This window comes from Nansenia antarctica, assembly GCF_963989245.1.
Source record: "Nansenia antarctica genome assembly, chromosome: 15".
NCBI classification, from domain to species: Eukaryota; Metazoa; Chordata; class Actinopteri; order Argentiniformes; family Microstomatidae; genus Nansenia; species Nansenia antarctica.
In genome coordinates, this window is record NC_137685.1 from 6,309,577 (window position 1) to 6,332,076 (window position 22,500).

General features: G+C 44.2%; 1 protein-coding gene across 1 annotated transcript in view; it reads right to left on the reverse strand.

The window, feature by feature from the left end:
* Positions 1 to 2,245: 2,245 nt before the first annotated feature.
* The window catches only part of sema3fb (sema domain, immunoglobulin domain (Ig), short basic domain, secreted, (semaphorin) 3Fb), a gene marked incomplete at its 3' end in the record, with an annotated part of 24,642 nt that continues 4,387 nt past the window's right edge, over positions 2,246 to 22,500 (reverse strand). The window contains exons 5-17 of the mRNA XM_080545914.1: positions 20,124 to 20,217; positions 18,354 to 18,473; positions 17,638 to 17,777; positions 15,662 to 15,776; positions 9,787 to 9,856; positions 9,268 to 9,412; positions 8,755 to 8,977; positions 6,590 to 6,678; positions 6,370 to 6,411; positions 5,576 to 5,733; positions 5,117 to 5,199; positions 3,626 to 3,759; positions 2,246 to 2,692 (exon numbers count right to left, since the gene is read on the reverse strand). Of these exons, the coding sequence (XP_080402040.1) occupies positions 2,246 to 2,692; positions 3,626 to 3,759; positions 5,117 to 5,199; positions 5,576 to 5,733; positions 6,370 to 6,411; positions 6,590 to 6,678; positions 8,755 to 8,977; positions 9,268 to 9,412; positions 9,787 to 9,856; positions 15,662 to 15,776; positions 17,638 to 17,777; positions 18,354 to 18,473; positions 20,124 to 20,217 (1,860 nt within the window). The remainder of the gene's footprint in view (positions 2,693 to 3,625; positions 3,760 to 5,116; positions 5,200 to 5,575; positions 5,734 to 6,369; positions 6,412 to 6,589; positions 6,679 to 8,754; positions 8,978 to 9,267; positions 9,413 to 9,786; positions 9,857 to 15,661; positions 15,777 to 17,637; positions 17,778 to 18,353; positions 18,474 to 20,123; positions 20,218 to 22,500) is intronic.

Below are 22,500 nucleotides of genomic sequence, written 5' to 3' on the forward strand. Positions count from 1 at the left end.
GTCAGCCCCCATCCTCTAGAGGCACATCATCCACTCCATTTGATTCATGGTGAACGTGATATCCACTAGAACTGATGGGAATGGACCATGAGATTCAGCTTGAGGAGGGGGGCGGGGGGGGTACTTTATCAGGATGCTCAAAATATGATATATATAATCTCTACTCTCAGGTCTCTTGTTGACAGCAGAGCATCAGTTTCGACGATGGCCTCGCCTGCCACTACTGGCCAGTAAGCATTCAGGAGTCTCTCTCTTTCTGGACAAAAATATGGAAACACGACACTGAACAGATCAGAATGAATGAAAAGCCTTCAATTTTTATAAAATATAGAGCTTTAATTTATTAGTCAGCAACAACAATGGAAAGGGAAGAGAAAGTCATTTACACAAGTCATTACAATAAACATCACCTCTGTGCATTTAGTCTTTTTCATAAAGTCTTAACTGATAACAAAAACAAAAACAAAATACAAAACAAAAACAAAAACACTCAAAAAACTAGACACATCTTAAAAATACCAACAAATTGTACAACCTTTTTTGTTTTTGTTTTTTTGCTTTAACACCCTGGTTTTCAACTGGAGGAGATTAACAGGAGCAGTGTGGTATTATTCTGGGAACAAATAATTATCCCATAGAGAAGAGTGGAAAAGAGAACGTGTCTCTGGCACATATTACGTGTTGTTACATAGTTTTGTTGTCCTCCATTTTGTATTTCTCTGCTGCATCGAGGCTGTACGTCATGTGCTCACGTCGACCATTACTGTACACTTCAAGAAAATGAAGAACAAAAAAAACGACAACATAGCTTTTTTTTTTTTTCCAGAAATTACAGTACAAATACATATTCATGCACACTATGAAAAGCCAGCTTCCCAAATATTTTGGTTAGTGTCACAACGCCGGTACAATGCTCTGTTGTGTAAGGGATTTTTTTTTTCACATGTTGAATGTCAAAGGATGAAAAGGAGATGGCTCGTACTCGACTCAAGACTCAAGAAGATTCTGCTTGGTCAAACTGATCTGGGCAACCTCTTCATCCCCAAACTAACTTGTGCTTTGTGTTTTATGAGCAAAGTGAAATTGACTTGGCCAGAGTGTGCTGCGTTGTTTGGCCCTGGCCAATGTTTTGGATATCTCATAACCTTCCGAGGATTCTAGTCAATCTTTTGAAGATGAGAGAATAATGCCCTTTGTGCAAAACCTTGACCTTTTATTGCACCTCACACTCTTACTGTACACTTAATTAAAAAATATTCATTTGATAAGTATCTTATGGTGATTGTTTCTCTACTTTAATATTTCCATTTTTCAAAATGTAGATCACCACAATTTAGCTGCAGACAGGAAATGTAACAGATTTGAAGTACAATTGTGGTTTAAATCCTTTTTTTTCATCCTTTTGTTACACAAACATCTTTATTGATAATGATGATGAAGTCTGACCTAATAACTTAAGTTGACATGTGCTTGTGTCTAACTGACCTGGCAGTAATATTACTGTCAATCCGTGATTCTGCAAATATTTGTTTGAGCCAATCAAACAGCAGGTGTAAATAGTCATTATATTCATTCATTTCGACACTTGGGTGAACAGGAAGAATGGACAGCTTTCCAACAAATGGGACCGTTCGTGCGTCCCCTGCCATAGCGTCTCTGTCCACAATCTACATGCAGTGATGACGAGGTTATGTCAAAGGAATCCCTCCTGGAGAGCCCAGAATATCCTTAGAGTCCTTGAATTATGTCATAAGAAACAATAAACAAAATAATATCCCATCAACCCAGACCCGCAGTTCATTTCCCTGTTTACAACGACCCCTCCTACTGTAGCTCATTTCTGACAGTGTTTGCATGCCAGTTTCCACATTCCAAACAGTTGTCAATGTCATAAGATGTAAAGATGGAGATTTTTTGTAATAACAGTAACAACAATAATACAATTAATAACAATAATATTTTGCCCAAAAGGTACCTATACACAAAGAGCATTTTTTTTCTATAAGTACAAAGAAATCCACAGAATGATACTATATACAACCTACAATAAATACTGTGTATCATATATCTTATTGTTAACATGGATGTAGGGTGTTGGTTTGTATGCCTCTTCTTCAGTTCGCTTTTTCTTGTTTGTGGGTTTTGATTATTTTCTTGCGTTCGTGTCGTCCGTCACTCTCTTAAATCGAGTCTCTCCCAGTTTCCGTGGGGGTACGGCGGTCTCAGGGAGTCGAGGGGGACCCCCTCATGTCTCCGCCCCCTCTTCCTCGCGCTCGTCCCCGTCGCCGTGATGCCGGCGGTTCCGCGGTTTCTTCTGCTCCTTGAGCTCCTTCAGGTCTTTGGCCTTGATGGAGGCGCCCATCAGCAGGGGATCTCCCTGCTGCCAGTAGTCCTGACAGTACTGGTTGATGAGACCCATCTCCGGCTGGCTCAGGATGGTCAGCAGATCCTTGTACTGGCCCGCGTTGGGCATCCAGGAGCTGGACTGGAGGGGAGACGGCGACATCCCCCCGCCCTCCACCAGGACGTTGTTGACGGCCCGGCCGGACAGGACCACCAGCTGCAGCTTGACCAGCGTGTGTTTGAAGTTCTTCTCCGTGGCGGTGCACATGTACATGCCGGAGTCGGAGGGCTGGAGGGAACGTAGCAGCAGACCCTGGTCTGTCTTCAGGATCCGCCCGTCAGAACGCATCTGAGAGAGAGAGAGAGAGAGAGAGAGAGAGAGAGAGAGAGAGAGAGAGAGAGAGAGAGAGATGTGTGAGGGGAGAGAGAGAGAGAGAGAGAGAGAGAGAGAGAGAGAGAGAGAGAAACATGATTTGAGACACCATGAAACAATATATTAAACCCAGAAACATCTGTGGAAGCGTCCTATCTTTCAGCTAATACCAGCCTTGTTGTCATTACCAGCATTTGCCACCATGCCAGTGTAAAAGTAAGGCTACCGGCGATGTAGGTATATATGACTACATACGGTGATATTTCCATTGCTGCTTTCTGTCTCTTGGAGTATCCCTTTCCAAGTGTCTTATTAGCTGTTGACAGCTTTTATACAGTACTCGGAATCAGATGTGCTAGGCAACAGCACTGCCAAGTGAGCAATGGGAATATGCAACATCCAACAGAATAGCCAATTCTGTGAGCTACAATATAGCCTCACCAATAAAACTTTAACTAGAGCCCTAGGGTGAGAAACTATGAGGACGTTTCATGTTGTTTCTCTTTCTTCGTGTGCCCTCTACTCCGGTACGGGGACAGTTTGGGGATTATTATTCCATAACAGGTACAGCAGGCATAGCTGTATATACCCGTTATCTGTTAATCACATGAATACATCATATGAATACTGTACATCATATATGCCTGCATTTATTTCTACGCTTTCAAAATGGAACACACTACATTTCACCATAATTATCTAATTATGTAAGTGAAAGCTGAGGTTGACACGTCATGATAATTATTATTCTTAGAAAATATGAAAATATTAAAGTGAGGTATAGCTTGGAAGTCCATGGTTCAAAGTAAAACGTTTATAGGGATCTTTTGGGGAGTGTATACAGTATGTGTAAATGCTGCTGCTGCTGCTTCTGGGTGATGAAGTTACCACATACAGTGGGGCACTCACCTCTTTCCTCCGGTCACTGTTGTCCCTCTGCAGGTGCCATTTGATGAGGGCGTGTGGGGAGCGGGCCTGGCACTCTAGGAAGGTGCTGCTGCCCTCCACTCCATACTGCACCATCTCCAGAGTGTTCTTATTGGCTAGAGGAGAGAGAAAGTGTTACCAGAGCAATTCACAAGTTAATTGCAGTTAAACAAAAAAGAACATATTCACAGTCAATTGGACAATGCATTTAAAAAAAATGTAATATCATGGTAAAGTTTTTTTTTCCAATTATTTTATTCAAAAAATTAAACTTTCATATATTCTAGATTCATTACACATGAAGTGAAATATTCATGTAAATCCAAAATCCAGTATCTCCAAATATTAGAATATTACATAAGACCAATCAAAAAAAGGATTTATAATACAGAAATGTCGACCTTCTGAAAAGTATGTTAATTTATGCACTCAATACTTGGTCTGGGCTCCGTTTGCACGAAATACCAATGTGGCGTGGCATGGAGGAAATCGGCCTGTGGCACTGCTGAGGGGTTATGGAAGCCCAGGTTGCTTTGATAGCAAGCCAATCAATCACTGTACAACAAGTTCTGCTGTGAAATTAAATCAGCATCTCCATAAAGCTTGTCAGCAGTCGGAAGCATGAAGTGCTGCGTGACTCTGGGCATGGTAAAACACAGTGGACCAACACCAGCAGATGACATGGCACCCCAAATCATCACTGACTGTGGAAATGTCACACTGGACTTCAAGCAACTTGGATTCTGTGCCTCTCCATTCTTCCTCCAGACTCTGGGACCTTGATTTCCAAATTAAATCCAACTTTTACTTTAATCTGAAAATAGGACTTTGGACAACTGACTAACGGTCCAAATTTTTTTCTCCTTAGCCCAGGTAAGACGCTTCTGACGTTGTCTCTGGTTCAGGAGTGGCTTGACACTAGGAATGCAACACTTGTAGCCCAGTTCCTGGATACATCTGTGTGTGGTGGGTCTTGATGCGCTGACTCCAGCCTCAGTCCACTCCTTGTGAAGCTCCCCCAAGTTCTTGAATCGGCCTTGCTTGACAATCCTCGCACGGCTGCGGTCATCCCTGTTGCTTGTGCATCTTTTCCTACCACACGTTTCCCTTACAGTCAACTTTCAATGGATATGCAGACATAACATACTTAACATACTTTTCAGAAGGTCAACATTTCTGTTTTATAAATCCTTTTTTGTTACTTGTTTTGTAAGGAATAATATGTAATATTCTAATATTTTGAGATACTGGATTTTTGATTTTCATGATCTGTAAGCCATAATCATCGACATTAAAACAAAAAAGGCTTGAAATATTTCACTTTATGTGTAATGAATCTAGAATATATAAAAGTTTCACTTTTTGAATGAAATTACGGTAAAAGAATGAACTTTTTTTGGGAGACGCACTTGTATTGTGTCAAATACATTTCTACTCAGTCTATGGACAGGTAGTGAGGAGAACTAGACTCACCATTGGAGTTGAAGCCCCGACACTGGCGGATTGGGTTCCCGTACTTAACATCCTGCCTCCGGCTGCGTCTAAACGGGTCAGACCAGTATTCCCAAATAAGAGAGTAAATATTATAACGCATCGGCAGGCGGCATTCAAAGCCATTCAACAACACACAGAGACATTCAACGATTAGTCAAACTATTCAGCAATCTATAAGGCCATTTAATGATTAATACAAATATTCAGCAATTTAAAATACCATTCAATAATCTATTCAGCCATTTAACAATATACTGTATACAGCCATTTGACAAGACTATAAGGCCATTCAACAATAGATTACACAGCTATTCAACAATGTATACAGCCATTACACAATCGCCATAATTCTAGAAGGCTTATAGAACTATAGTTCAATCAACGTAGTTCTAGAAGGCTTTCAACAGTGCAGTCAGAGCAGCTCATGTCGATGCTCACCTCTTCTGCGAGGCTGAGTAGCGTGAGCAGGACTTTCCGTCCCAGGCACAGTAGGGGTCCCGGGCCAGGCAGCAGTCGGCACACGCCTCCCCGTACACATCACAGCGATGGAGGGCCAGTTGGGTCACGCCTACGCCAGACGACACGTAGAGCTGTTGCTGTGGGGAGAGAGAGCACAGATGAGGGGGGTTAGATCCAAGCTAGACACGCAACGGAAGAGCCTGCCTCCCTAAAGCCGGGGGTAAGAGTCTATCTTTTCAAGTGAGGCTAGGTTAAAATATGAGTATGTGATGTGGTCTAATTTGTTTGTACAGAGGATGTAATAATGTGTTCAAATAAAAAAGTAACCATTAAAATAATGTGCTATTGGAAAGACTTGGATGGAATCACATTGGCGATTTATTTCGCCCATGTTCATAACAGTTTTCCATTGTTCCGGGACAATGCACCTTGTCAGAGATTTTTTCTGATCAGCTGTTTCGGATTCGTCATTCTGGCAGCGTGTGTGAAATGGTAAGAGTGATGTCATGTCACGTAGCGGATGCCAACTGTTTTAATCACGGTGAAAGACAACACTGAAGTTTAATGCCTTTTCCATATTTCTCGCTTCATTGTCTCTCCCAGACTGTAGGCGTTCTATGAAGGGAAACGTACAGTTCCACGGCTGTAAACATGCACCCCATGGCATTTCTAAACCATGCCCCTGATTCAGGGAATTTGACTCACTCTCTGGTTCTTATTTCAGTAAAGATATATAGGGTCTGTAAGGTAATCGGTTATGCAGACATTCTTACCCTTTTGGATGAGATCTTCATAGTTAGGATTGGAGTAGGAACCTAGAATGTGAAAACAACGCATTGATGAGTCAGCTACTGAAACTTCATGGGATAATAAAGACTATAAGAATATAGATGAATATAGATAAATGTAGATGAATATACATAGACAGAAAGGGAGGAAAGAAAGAGAAAGAATGAGACGAGAGAGAGAAAAACAAAGAGAGAGGGAGCTCACCTTGAAGACCTCAACCTCCTCCAGGACCAGTTCCTCAGTCTGCAGGTCATCTCGAGGCAGAACGATCACCTTCTGAACTGTCCCCTTGTCTGTGGAGGAGAGGGCACATCCGACAGTTACACACACACCTGTCATCTGAGCCTCCGCGTCCTGTCAATCAAACCACCCGTTTAACTGACGGAAAGGTTCATCCTCACACCACCAGGCTTTCCCCTGGCCAAGTCTTTACCTTTACCTCATTCCGGTGTAGGCTAATCATTCAGTTTTAACCTTTGTTCTCTTACATACAGTACCAATACATTTCTCGGAGTTAGTGTATAGAAACTGCCAGCACCGCGACAAACCAACCTTTCTAGCTAATCTAGCTCAGGCCAGGGGGGCAATTGGCAGTCTCAGTGATAGATCTCAGTGGGATCGGAAGGTTGTGAGTTCAAATCCCGCCTGAAGCCACACCACTACTAGTGTGCCCTTGGGTAAGGCACTTAGCCCTCAGTTACTCCAGGGGGAATGTCCCTGTAATTCGTAATTGTAAGTCGCTTTGGATAAAAGCGTCTGCTAAATGGCAAAATTATTAAATTATAAATTAAGCCCATTCTCCGTTCTGACCCATTCTCCTGGAGGAGTCCTGGAGGTATTTCCCCCTCAGCCGCACCCCGCCCTAACCCAGTGGCATGTTTGATATCTGCACAGAGGAGGCATTCCTGAGCGCGGGATACCTGAGATTTATTATGACTGTTACAATGTGTCCCGACGCAACGCTGAATGCGTGCTCCTGACAGCAGCTGAAAGGACGGAACATTCCAGTAACTTCCAGGCACAGTGGGGCAACGGTGCACTCGCATAAAACCCCATTAGTCTCCTACAGACGGCCAGCGGAACAAAGAAGACCCTCACAAAAGGGGATAATGTGCCGCCACGTAAAGGACTGCGTGCACTGGGGGAGTGATGTCACTCTCGGCCTTTAAAAGGTTCAAAGGGATCGAGAGACAAATAGAAAATCACTCTAACCACCGGTGGGTGAGATTAGGGTGATGGATTTCCTTACTGTAACCCCCACCCCCCCTCCCATCAGCGAGGCCCTGCCCTGCAGGTAAAAAATACTCAAAAGCTTTTACTTCAAGTGAATGATGCACAGAACAACCCTGTTTAATTGCTTAAACATCCATCTGGACCGAAAGGGGCTCTTCGCCACACGATGGATGACAGAGAGAGAGAGAGAGAGAGAGAGAGAGAGAGAGAGAGAGAGAGAGAGAGATACGACCGGTCCATTTGGCGGGACTGCTTCAAGAGGGGGGAGGGGCAGAAGTTTAGATTTTTGGTCTAATTTCAGCAGACCGAGACGTTAGCATTATAAGGTTCTATCTCCATTTTTGTAAAAATTGAGTTTTTTACATAATCTGATCCATTAGGTGTTTATTAATGTCTGTGTGGTGTTATTTTTTGAAATGTTGACATTTTTGAGTTAGTAATTCATAAAATACAAAGGTTCCATCTCACAAAACATAATGGAATGTAAAAACTTTGACGCTCAATATCTCTGAACTGCCCAAAACGGAGATAGAACCTTATCATTCTAAGCTCATGACTGACTTTCAGTAGTTCAGGAGTTCAGTAGTACAGCAAACTAAGCTCTTTAGTAGAGACTTAGATACCCTATACACCACTGACATCACGATACTCTGGCAACATCATGATACCCTCCTGTTTTGCAACCAACGCAAGAGTTGCGGGGTGTCCCGGGTCATCCCACATAACATCAAGAGTATTAAGTTCCCTGGTGCTGAACACTGAAGAGAGAGCAGACTCTAACAACATCAAAGCATTTTAATGTGGTATGAAATTTGAAAAATCTCTCTACAGTACTCTCTACTGTAAAGTGTCGTGACGTTAGAATTATAAGGTTCTATCTCAATTTTTGTCAAAATTGAGTTTTTTACATAATCTGATCCATTAGGTGTTTATTAATGCCTGTGTGGTGTTATTTTTAAAATGTTGAAATGCTTTAGTTAGTAATTCATAAGATACAAAGGTTCCATCTCACAAAACATAATGGAATGTAAAAACTTTGACGCTCAATATCTCTGAACTGCCCTAAACGGAGATAGAACCTTATCATTCTAAGCTCACGGTGTATCAAACCGATCATAAGCCAGCGAGGGACTCACCGGTGCCCAGAAACAGCACTTCATAGTTGCCATCCGCAGCGGCCACCTGGTCCACGGTGATCGTGGTGAACTCGTAATCCACGTTGGTCCTGACCACCAGGGGGCGCTTGTGCACTGGGTATATGGCGTTGTACATGGCGGGGTGGTTCCTCATGAAGTTGATGACTTCGTCGGGGTAGTCCTTGGTCGACTTCATGTTGGGGGTGAAAGTCCCCCCAGGGCACTGTGGGTAAAAAAACAAGGCATTAAGAGAAGCCATCACCATTTCACTCCACATAACAGAACCAAACCAAGCCACTGTAGCATCACACACAACACTATGGCAGGTTTGTGTAGGGTTCTTATTGCTTAAATACACTGTGGGTTGGAGATGGAATCTGATGTTTGTGTCTTGCTGCTACACTGGACAGATGGTTTCTATTTGAGGACTAAGTCAGTGGAGAGAAGTGTCTTGTTATGCCAGCTTGGTCGGGGTATTTCACATGCGGAGGTCATGAGGGAGTGAGCGCTCACCGTCCCGGGCCGAGGGTAGGGGATCTTCCCCGTGTAGGCCACCCACTGGTAGTTGGGGCCCTCCTTGTGGGCGAAGGGTCCGTTGAAGACCTGGCGGATGTCGGCCATGGAGTAGACGCACACGGCTGAACCCTGGAACACTGCGCTGTGACGGGAGAGGAGAGAGTGTCATAGTGTTGAGAAATTAAACCTTATGATATCGTGACGTTAGAATTATAAGGTTCTATCTCCATTTTGGTCAAAATTGAGTTTTTTACATAATCTGATCCATTAGGTGTTTCTTAATGCCTGTGTGGTGTTATTTTTAAAATGTTCACATTTTTTTAGTTAGTAATTAATAAAAGACAAAGGTTCCATCTCACAAAACATAATGGAATGTAAAAACTTTGACACTCAATATCTCTGAACTACCCTAAACGGAGATAGAACCTTATCATTCTTGAAACTCACGATATGAGAAAATTATATTATATTTTTTAATTTCAATTAAAATGTCTTAAAAACCAGTCGGACACTAACCCAGAGACGGAGAAGACTCCGTAGATGACAGGATTCTTGGTGTCTTGCGTGGGCTGGATGTAAACATCTCCTGAAAGAGACACACACACACACAGACAGAAATATCACATCAGTTCAGAGGCTGAAGAAAACATCACGTTCCACAGGACACTCATCACGGTTAATATTTACAGAGCTACAGTAAATCCATCCAGACTTATTGAGCCTCCCCTTCCCCCATCAGAAGGGGAGTGACGCACATTCACAAAACCTGAACTGCCATCAGCTTTTGGAAGTTTCAAGCTCTTATAGACACAACGATGTCAAACAGGACGAGTGAAGCCATAACACGCCCCTTCTCTCGTCCTCGCGTCTTTGTGTCACTCTGCATGTCCTTAAGACCCGTGTTTGCAACTACAGAATACATGTCAGAGGTTGATATGTCAACATCTGTGTTGCTTAGAATGGATGTGGTGTGCCCAGAGCCCAGTCATGCTATGGGAGAGTTCATCAAAAAAGGGTTGACAGAAAGAGGTAGATAGCAGTAGGGATGAGAGGCTAGGCTAGGGCCAAATACACACGATGGAAGGAGGAGAGAAAAAGGAGAGCCTCTTCCACCTGGGTTGTCCTAGTGTCACGTCCGTATCACGCTGGAGGAAACAGGGAGTGTACAATACGACGACTCATCTCTGTACAGGAAATGGAACCATCTTCATCTGACGGACAAGCGTGGTGAAGGCATCAGGGACAATATGATCAAATAAACACACACCACAAGCTTTGTGCAGCAACAACTTTGCACAGTAACCATTCTAACTATGAGTGGATATTCCCCAACGGGTAGTCAAAAGACCAAACTGTGGCACCAGTAGAGACTAGAGATATACAAGCGTGGCCATCTGCAGAGATGTCTAGACCGGAGTAAGGCAACATGATTGCTGCGTCACCTGAGAGTATTTTCTCCAGGAGTGAAGTGATTTAATATGTGATGAACTGACACTTTGCACTTCCTGTCTATGGCCCTAGGGCAAGGAGGGTGTGTGGGAGGAGGGTGTGGTTTGGGGGGGGGGACAGGGTATGTTTCTATTTTCATATTTTTCATTTTATTGGATAGAGATAGTGAAGGTAGACAGGAAAGTAAGGAGGAGAGGGCATGTCAGCAGGGCATGTGGGCCGGATTCGAACCCATGCCGACATGGGCATATGTGTGCACTGTAGACCGCGGTGCTAGGACCACTGGACCACCCCAGGCCACAACCTGTCCACAATATCTATACAATTACAAAACAACACATACAAATATAGAAATCAATACAATCGCAATATATCAGGGGAAACAATTACATCCTTCACTGAAGGGGTAGCCGAGCGGCACCAGAAAAAACAACTCACATTTTTTTTTTGGTAGATTGTTCCAGCAGTGAGGTAAAAGCACCATGACTAAACGCAGATTATACCCAATTCGGTGGAGACCCGAGGTACCTCGACAGTTAATCAACCCTGAGAATGAGTTACCGGTAGGTACGTTATGTTCTCGAATTTCAATATGAGGTTAGGTGACACACAATTTAGGTGATTGGACTTTTACTAGAGTCCTGTTAGCACCAAAGAGAGCAACCTTCGTTTAGATCAGAATATCCTCTAGGTGCAGAGAAATAACTAGAGAGTGTCTAACCCGGTCATTGACGTCTCTCTCCCCATGCCTCTCTCAGGGGCTTCATCCACCTGACAGAACGAGACAAGCCCCTCCAGAACAGCGCACGTGTCCACTCCAAAATCAAACAAGCAACTGTTTTTAACTTGTAATAATTAATAATTAATACTTTTGCCATTTAGCAGACGCTTTTAATCCAAAGCGATTTACAATTACGAATTACAGGGACATTCCCCCTGGAGTAACTGAGGGCTAAGTGCCTTACTCAAGGGCACACTAGTAGTGGTGTGGTTTCAGGCGGGATTTGAACTCACAACCTTCCGATCACAAGTCCAACTCACTATCCACTAGACCACCACTACCCCTGCAACTTGTCTCATAAGCACTAAATAAAACACTGACAGGACACTCATCTCATCATTTGTCGATGTGCAGTAAACACACAAACAGGAAGGAAACAGCTGTCAGGTTGCTGTATGCACATACTAAAAGGGAATGGCAGTTGAGTTGAGAACTGCCTCTAGCTCTCCCATTTGTACATTTTTACATTCTTGGCATTTAGCAGAGTCTACGCCTTATTCCAAAGCGACTTACAATCAATACATTTGACTAAGCACAGTGAATCATCAATCCACCAGTCGTGGCAGGAAGAGTAATCCAGCTCAGGCCCGGGGCCATTGGCAGTCTCTCTATCACCATCTCCTCTCCCCTGCAGACTCCCCTGAGACTGGGTGAGTGTGGTCATGTGTGTAAGTGAGTATGAGTACATATGCTCTGACTGCCACTCAAGGCTCTCTCTCAGGGGAGTGTTTCTCATTCCCAGGATAACTAGGGGAGAGAGAGAGAGGGCATATGGTACTTTTTCCTCCTTAACCACCCCTTTCCTATCACACACACTCACACACACACACACACACACACACACACACACACACACACAGACAGACAGACATCCACAGATAGCCCCGTGCAGCTGCTAAAGCAGTGTAACGGTCATGGGTTACCATGGGTTACGGTCATGGGTTACCACAGACACAGAGAGAAGGCCTGTCAGAAGTGTCATACAACAGAGGAGCCTCACCATAACACACAGCTGTTCCGTTACGAAAAAAATGATTACATCGAATAGGCCTACTCTACACTACTACAGTCAAAAACAGCCCAAAACAGTCTGTCTTTTAATAACGGATGATGATGATATTCATAAACCAAGGAAGAGGGCTACTTTATCGGCAATAAAAACTCAAAACTGACAAGGCAGAAAAAGAGTTAGCTCCAGGGGGTAGTGGAGGGCTCTGCTTGTGCATGTTAATACGAGCTTTAAAAGGACCTAGACTCTGAAACTGGCCTTTCCCCCTTCCTACTTTTGTATGGTAATAAAAACCCAGCCTCCGCATTTTTTCCGTTTTCCTCAGAAGAAATCATTTATTTATGCCTGCAACTGTGCCTGTCTCTTGCTTTCTCTCTCACTTTCTCTCTCACTTTCTCTCTTGTCTCTCTCTCTCTCTCTCTCTCTCTCTCTCTCTCTCTCTCTCTCTCTCTCTCTCTCTCTCTCTCTCTCTCTCTCTCTCTCTCTCTCTCTCTCTCTCTCTCTCTCTCTCTCTCTCTCTCTCTCTCTCTCTCTCTCTCTCTCTCTCTCTCTCTCTCTCTCTCTCTCTCTCTCTCTCTCTCTCTCTCTCTCTCTCTCTCTCTCTCTCTCTCTCTCTCTCTCTCTCTCTCTCTCTCTCTCTCTCTCTCTCTCTCTCTCTCTCTCTCTCTCTCTCTCTCTCTCACACACACACACACACACACACACACACACACACCACCACTCTTGTAGATCGGGAAACTTGATACGTCACAGTATCTAGTGTGTGTATCTTCCAGTCAGAATAATTTGCTTTGGCAAAATCTTGATATTGAAATGAAATATATGCAGTGTGGAGTGTGACCTTTCTATTGCTTGTTTCAATGTAGGTGCAAGTTGCAATTTGGGTGTAAGTTGTCAGGTAAAAGCCAAATCTTTTCCACTTTCCAACTGTAAAAACTTTCCCTGGTCTCTAGCGTGCCCAGCCTAAAGGCGCTAACACAAAATACTGACACAACAATACAAGGACCACAGCTGGGCTGGAGGTTTCATCAGATTTTCGATAATACTTTACTCTTACTGTACAAACTCCTTACAAACTCCTCCTGTCTAATCCCCCCTTCCCATCTGCTCCCTTCTCTGTTTTTATTTCTTATTTATTCATTTATTTATAGTATTCTTAATGTTGTCTATTTTATTTGTCATTTTTTAAATGTTGTTTTACTCATAATTATTTGTATGTTTTAAATATTTGAAATACTCAAATATGCTATAATCACTAGTGGTATTGCTATTTTCTATACAGAGACAATGTTCTGTTGTTCTTGTTGTCAGGGTCCTCTTTTGAAGCCCCTGGGGATATTCTTGTAATAACAAAAAATGGGAATATATATATACTGTATATATATATATAAATATTCTCTATTTATGTTTGTATCCCTAATTGCTCTGATCAAATTGTATTTTGTCTATTGTTTGTTGTTGATCTGGTGTTGTTTTATTGTGTAATTGTGCTGTTTGTTTTAACTGTTGAAACTTTATGTTTAAGCTGCTGTCTTGGCCAGGCTTCCCTTGAAAAAGAGATCATTGGATCTCAATGGGACCGACCCTGGTTAAATAAAAAAAAATAAATAAATAAAAAGATTTATAAAAAAAAGTTTAAATAATGGCCCAAATGTCTTCGTTATACTACTGCTGCACACTCACAGAGAGGGAAGTACTGTAGTTCATCATGCTAGTCCTCTTTCTCTTCAACGAGGCATTGCTGCACTTTTCCCAACTAGTCCCGGCTTGTAGTAACGTTCTTACATCAAGGGAGGCTAATCCAAACAGTTAAGTGCAATGCAGGTTTTAGAGTTTTAACGACATGCCACACTGTAGAAAGCACATACTGTAGACCTTTTTGGCCTTGCACAGAATGGGATTTACGGACCCATTTGCTATAATGGAATCCCATTATTCTCCACACTGTCTCCAACCCCTCAGACTGACCATGGTGCTTTTCAGATCAGTCCCTAACTTACAACTGAACAGTACTTGGAGCCTGTCTTTCTGTCCGTCTGTGTGAGTGTGTGTGTGTGTGTGTGTGTGTGTGTGTGTGTGTGTGTGTGTGTGTGTGTGTGTGTGTGTGTGTGTGTGTGTGTGTGTGTGTGTGTGCGCGTGAGTGTGTGTCTGTCTGTGTGACTTCCCCTCCCTAGAAAGGGGGCTACAGTACAGCCTGTGATGCACCAGCTGAATTTATCATCCATAACTTTTACTGTTGTTCAATTTGGCATAATATAAGAACCAAATAGTTTTTACAACCTAAAACACAGAGGGAGAGAGAGAGAGAGCGAGAGAGAGAGGTAGAGAGGTAGAGGGGGAGGGAGAGAGAGGGGGGGGGATAGAGAGAGAGAGGGGGGGATGAGAGAGAGAGTGAGAGAGAGAGAGAGGTAGAGAGAGAGGGGGAGGGAGAGAGAGAGAGGTGGGGGGGATAGAGAGAGAGAGGGGGGGATAGAGAGAGAGAGAGAGTGAGAGAGAGAGAGCGAGCGAGGTAGAGAGAGAGGGGGAGGGAGAGAGAGAGAGGTGGGGGGGATAGAGAGAGAGCTTCCCCTGGAGATGAACTTGACATTCCTGCCTGGTGACCTGATCCGTCTGCCACGAGGCATGCCCCTCATGTCCACCAGTCTATTTGAGGAGGGGAGTGTTTCCTAGACACCTCACACTTCAGACCGGAGAGAAAGGAGCCTTTTGTTAAAGACATCTTGAAAGAGAATAACAACTACAGTACTGGAGTGTGTGCGATTCCCATTACAGCATTGCCGTATGGGCCACGGGAGGGTTGAGCGAGGGCAGTGGAATGGAGAAGGCTGCCATATGGCCAGGGACTGGGGCTGTCTGCGCTGTAGTCAGGCTATGGGCAGGTGGTGGTCTGGGTTAAGGACTGAGTGGATGGTGTTAAAGATGATAATGATACGAAAACCGATCCAAAAACGAGTTTCGAGTCAGTCCGAAACACAACAACACAAACCACAAACCACAAACCACAAAGAACACAAACCAAGACCTGCTGGTCTCTGTTTGACCCAGTACCAACACAAACTAGAAACCTCAGGACATGCCACAGTTAATCTGGCTCCTCACTAACTGTGGGGTTACGGGGTGGGGGTGGGGGGGGTTGGGGGATAGTGACTCACGGAGCTCGTCGAAGTGCGTCTCGATCCCGTCCGCCCCCGGCACCGAGCAGATGAGCCGGGCTTTCAGGAAGGTGCTCCACTTGTTGACCAGACAGCAGTGACCGCCGTCGTCATTCTGCAGGGGGAGGGGGGGGGGGGGGGGGACAGAACCAAAACACATAAGTACTCCGTCACACATAATCACATCCTTTAGCCTCCCCCCCCCCCACCAAAAACAAACACAGGTGGAGCCACCCACACACACACTGTAAAAAAAAAACAGTCCCAATTTGGCGAATCGGGACTAAAGTGGAGAGATGGTTGGTTTTGGAGGGGATGAGATGGTAAACACTGTCTTCTCTTATTTAGAGTCTCTCCCATCTGTCCTGGACCTGGGCCAACTTCCACCCTAGCCAAGGAGAGCGAATCCCACTAGATGTGATTTAGAGAGGTTTCCTCCTTAAACACCACATACATGCAGTAATGTCTTCAAAGCATCCGTCACTTTGATGGGGAAAACACATTGCCGGATCACACTACATTATATCGCTGTAACAAATAGTTTTCACCAAATATATAATTTTAATGCCCATATGGTGGTCGTACTGTAGGCCCGTATACTATATTACAGTACATTCTTCCGATTCACACTACATTCATTTATGTTTTTCACACAATTTGTGTGAAAACAGATGGTTGTGCAAATGTGTGTGTATGAAGTGTGTGGGGCCATATAATAAATGGTATGGGAGTAAGAGCCTCCAGATGTATAGGAGTGGGAGCGATAGAACAGTGTCCCTGGAGGCCGATGCTGAGCACACTGAGAGGTGGATGAGTGTTTGTGTGCAGGGTGGCTGCCTGACCTACTCACACAAACATAATGGTGGGCAGCTGAAGAACTGGATCACACACACACACACACACAAACACACACACACACACAAACACACGCACACACACACGCACACGCACACACACACACACACACACACGCACACGCACACGCACAAACACACACACACACACACACACACACACACACTATAAACACTAACTCTCGGTGTGATTAAGCTTAGCTCAGAAAGATGCACCTAAAGATCCAACTTTACTCTACAGGGACATACACATTCCTGGCTATTAGTTTTTGCTGATTGGCTTAAATGTGTCTATCTGGGGGAGGAGGGCAGGGAAATGCTTTCGTCAAAACAGTGTGGTTAATCACCATGTATACTAGGGAGGATACAGCAGCTGGCAGAGAAGCTGGTCCATAGGCACGTGTGACATGTGACAGCAGCTGGTGAAAGTTGGCAACCAATCAAAATGTTCCGACTTTTATTCAGAACATTTTTAACACTGTCCAAAGCAGTTGAAAATCAATGACACACTCGCTAGCCGAGACAAAACATTGCAATGCAATGGATTCGGTGAGTAATCCCCACTACTCTACACTAGCTAGGTAGTAGTGGGGATTACTCACCGAATCCATTGCGTTGCAATATTTTGACTCGACTAGCGAGCGTGTCATTGACTTTCAACAACGTTGACATTTATTTACATTTTTCAGAATAAAAGTCTGAACATTCGGTTGGTTGCTGACTTGTTCCTGCTTTCACCAGCTGCTGTCACATGCCGTTAACTGATGTCCAGTTCATTACAGCTTCTTAGGACTTAGTTTTAGAACTGCCATCCAGAAGAGGTCAAAGGATCTTGGGGTCATGGGGTCATAGGTCAGAATACCATCTCATGCCATGGACAGTGGGAAGTATTGTACACAGGAAGGAGGTTAAATATACATGTGGATTCCAGCGTGTCAGTGTTAGGGTTAGGGAATACCAGAAACAAGCCCTGAATAGAGGAGACAGTGGTTCATTTCCCTTTCTTCATGAAACCAAGTTCTATTTGGCACCTTCTGAATTCCCTAGGTTAGCCTTTAGATATTTGATAGTTTGAAGTTAATTCGGGCCATATGCACACTTGATTCAGACCCGGGGACTCACCAGGCAGATGCGTCCGATGCGAGCCTGGGTCACAGGGCTCTGGCCCATCTCTGCGGACTTCTCACGGAAGAAAAAGTATAGCTTGTCGTCGTTCCTCTCTGCGCTGTCAGGTATGAGCTGTGCGTGGATGAACGAGGGGTCTGAGGGAAGGAGGGAGAAAGAAAGAGATGTCGAGTGAGACGGAGGTGGTTAGGGTGGAGGAAAAATGAGCTAAAAGATCACTGCACATCTGGATGAAGTCATTTATAAACTTAAAGCATTTCCTGTTTACCATAGGCAAGTTGAGGACATATAAACAGATATATCTATACACATACAGCCTATATTTCGAGAGCGCGGCTACTTTTTGTCACCCATGTGTTCGGGTATTCAAAGTACAGTCGTGACGTTTGAATTATAAGGTTCTATCGCCATTTTTTTTTACATAATCTGATCCATTAGGTGTTTATTAATGCCTGTGTGGTGTTATTTTTGAAATATTTATATTTTTTAGTTAGTAATTAATAAAATACAAAGGTTCCATCTCACAAAACATAATGGAATGTAAAAACTTTGACTGAACTACCCTAAACGGAGATAGAACCGTATAATTCTAAGCTCACGCAGTGTCATTTGGACCTCACATGCAATAATCACATTATAACAATAAACATAACAGCATAGGCAGGCATAAATGATACATCTGAGTACTTTTGGGTGCCAAAAAGGATATTTACCATTTAACCATCTGGAGTTATACTGGTCTGTACGCATGGCGCTCTGTTTCCCTAGTGTCCGGAAAATGGCAGAGTCTGTTCCCATGAAGTCAATGTAGACACCAGCATAGAGCTCACCATCTGAGAGAGAGAGAGAGAGAGAGAGAGAGAGAGAGAGAGAGAGAGAGAGAGTGAGAGGGGGGGGGGGGGCAGGGAGAGAGATAACCAGTTAAGCTAAATTATCTTACTCTTTGATACAATGCCAGCCACACCCTTGGCAAAAAATGACCGAGGATGTTCTTACACTGACCCCCCCCGCCCCCTCGACCCTAAGATCAATCAATCACAGTGCCGAGAAACGTATTACGTAGTGGCCAAAGCCTCACAGCCTCCCACCCCTACGTTCCAGCCACATATCTCTAGAGTGTCATCATCATCAAGATCTGTGTCGATTACATATTTTACACACGACATGGACCTACAGAGATGGACACACTAAAGCGATAGAAGGACCCAACAAGGCCTTATTAAGCATTCGGGGGTCTGAAGGAGCCGAGGACCCTTGTTAAGCAGTGGGAGGGAGGCAGAGATTTGCTGGTGGGGCGGCTACACATGAACAGGTGTCCCAGCATGCATTTGGCAGCCTGGAGTGAGTTCTCAGGGGCGGGCGGGCGGGCGGGCGGGCGGGCGGGCGGGCGGGCGGGCGGGCGGGGTCATTCCATTTCCCAGCTCTTTTACCAACTATATAGTGAAATTGGGGCCTAATGTATGTTTTATATGTGAGGGGGAGAACTGTAGGAGGGTGAGAGAATGTGTGATCTTTCAGGGGTCAACGCTTCGTCTCCACCGGGCCTGCCAAAGGGATTCTTCTCTCTGCCAACAGTGTCCCGTAGCTGATGCTAACGGGGGGAGGCGGGGGGGCCTAATTCTTCTTGGACAACAGTCCGCCGGTTCTGCATTGATCAGCTGGCAGTGTGCTAATGTGGCAAGGCAGTGCCGGCGATTCACACGTACTGTCCCACCCAGCAAAGAGGATCGACTTTCGCCGACGGCAACTGTGAGGTCTGGGGCCTGGCTGACTGGCTGACTGATCTTGAGTGGAGACTGAGAGAGGACACTGCTTTAAGGCTGCTTTTAGATATCAACATTTCTCTAACTAACACCATTGCCGTAGATAGATGAATAAATACCAGAAAACAAATATGTTAAGTGGCACCTGATTACGGAGCATGGCATTGGCCGGGAAAATGAATGACTGGATTTCTCATGATGATAATAATAATAACGGCAACAAATCACATGAAATACCACGTCCTTGGTATTTTTCCATTGGAAGTCGCTAAGCCACTGTGGAATGGATTTGCCTATTAAAAAGTGAACCCACTTGTCCTTGGCCACTACTACTCCGTCCCTAACAAGGCAAAATTCTGTACGGTTTTATGATCGGTACTGAGATGAGCATTCCGCTGCATTCCACACTGTGGGAAATAGGCACAGAATGGAAATGACACTTGATCTTTCCTGGACAGAACGTCAGCAATGAAAAATGTTCTTCTAACAAAGTGGTGCCAAAAACAAAGTGCTCATTAAATTGGAGATGGGGAGGCGGCTTTTTTTAGAATCGGGAGATAAAAGGAAGGGTCCTCAAGGGACGTGACCATTGGGTCCCTCAGGGTCATCTACAGCCACTATGGGGACCTGGGATGAGACTGGCCTGGACCTCTCCCTCCACCCTTGTGGTTCCATGATGATGATGATGATGATGATGATGATGATGACGGCGATACTCACTGATCAAAGCTGACACGCTGTTGAGCTTGGGGTCGTACGAGCACTTTCCCTTCCCAGATTCCACTCTGCCTGGCTCCAAGTTGAAGATGTATTCCTGCAATGGAAAAATAATACCGAACAGGGCCATAAATTCATGCTCATCATATTCATCTTGATATTCCCCCGTGGAAAGAAAACGAGGCAGTGCTTTTATGCTTCCAATGGCTCCTCTGGGGGCCTATAAGGCATTACAGAGGATAACACATTTGAATGACGAGAGTGGCACCGTACAGAACAATACATACATGCCCTGAATCCACGTCTTCCTAATCCTCTCTATGCTCATCTCCACCGAGGGAGAGGGTCAATGGCTGTTCTCTCTGCATAACAACATCTATCGCCAAATATCTCTCAGCCACTTTTGGCCTAACTGCTGACACCTGTAATCCCACACAGTGAAAACAAAAGCAGGGATGGAGGCTGGATGACTGATGCTCCTCCGAGCTCCTGGCATCTCTATGCGCCAGCACTGAAAGGTGATTGGCAGGTATTTGGATACACGGGTGAGAACAGCCAATGGCATGCAACGGCATGTCCCTTCGCAGCCCCCTTGCCATGAACCAGAACAACTGAAATCCTCAAAACCTCGCTCCAATCAGAGATGGATGTGGGTAATGGAGGGGGGGGGGGGTGAGGGAGTGTAGAGAGAAGAAGGCACTCCTGTCCCTGTCCGTCAACACCAGAGCTGGGAGAGTGAGGCGCTCGCTAAAGTATTCTCCACCGGCTCCGACGTGCGCCCTTTCTGAATTCCCTCTCAACCTTTGATTAAAATCACCCACGCTTGACAATCTTGAAAAGTGTTGGCAGGTCCCTTGCAGGGCTGCCAGATGTTGATGTGGACTAGGTCACAAACTGTTAAATGTGCCAGGGGGGGTGCCATTCACTGACAATGTTTTTAATAAAAAACCTACTGTAAGTGTTGCATTCAACACGTTCAAAACTTGAGGGAGAAGAGCATCCCTGTCTAAGGGTTAAGAGTTTCTGTCTGTACTGTGAATGGTGGAAGAGCGCTCACCGTGAGCTTAGAATGATAAGGTTCTATCTCCGTTTAGGGTAGTTCAGAGATATTGAGCGTCAACGGTTTTACATTCCATTATGTTCTGTGAGATGGAACCTTTGTATTTTATGAATTACTATCTCAAAAATGTCAACATTTAAAAAAAAAAATAACACCACACAGGCATTAATAAACACCTAACGGATCAGATTATGTAAAAAAAAAAACTAAATTTTGACAAAAATGGAGATAGAACCTTATAATTCTAACGTCACGACATTCTACACTTGTCTGTCTAAGGGTTAAGAGTTTCTGTCTGCACGGTGAATGGTGGAAGAGGAGGCCGGCCACACATTTGAGTAATGTTCAGCTATGCGGGTCTATTATTTCCTTTCTTGCTGGAGCAGTTGGACTCAGACGGCTGGTGTTTGCCCTGAGCCAACAGGCCTGTGGTGGGAGTGGGTCAGATGCTAACACTGTCTGCTAACACTGTCGGCCCGTGGGAGGGGTGGCCCACATTCCTACACAGGGTGGAGGATGGGGGTGGGGGGGTGGTGGGGGGGGGGGGGGGGGGGACCCTGTCTAAGACAAGTGACAGGACAATGTGAGAAAAGAGATTCAGGTGTCAATTTTACCATTCATGACCTACCAGGGGCTTACTTCATAGAAATACTGTCCAGCTTAGTGTATATATAATACTGTCTAGCTTAGTATATAACAGTGAATCCAGTTAACAAATGATTAGTATTATTGTTAAGTATTTAGTAGTGCTGTCAATCGATTACATTTTTTAGTTAATCACAATCATATTCTGTGATTAATCAGATTAATTATGATTAATCACAAGTTTAAAATACTAGTATTTACTGATAATGCTTAGTGATACTGATAAATACTAGTATTTACTCGTATTCTTTGGGGGAGATAAAACAAAAACACGTGTGGTGTTGGAATAAAGAAATGCATGACAAACTGGTTAGAGGAATCAGGAATTATAAGTATAATATTTTAGCTGGCAACGGACATGCTAGTCTGAAGTTGGCAGAATGAATGTCAGTGTATTGCCTTCAGAGTGATTAGAAAAAGGTTGTTTTCGTCATTCTCTCTATCTTCCTCACATGCTCAGCAAACACACATTGCGCTAATTTTTATTTCACGCGTTACGGTTTCAAGATTAATTGTGAGCGTTTTTTTTTTTCACTCAGTAAAACATACTTGCACGGTCTGTGATCTTGTATATCAAGAGACAGTAAATGACAACATGTCCATCGCTCTAATGCAATATGCACAAATACTACAAATATATTTAAAACGACTACAATTGACAGGGAGCGCGCAAAA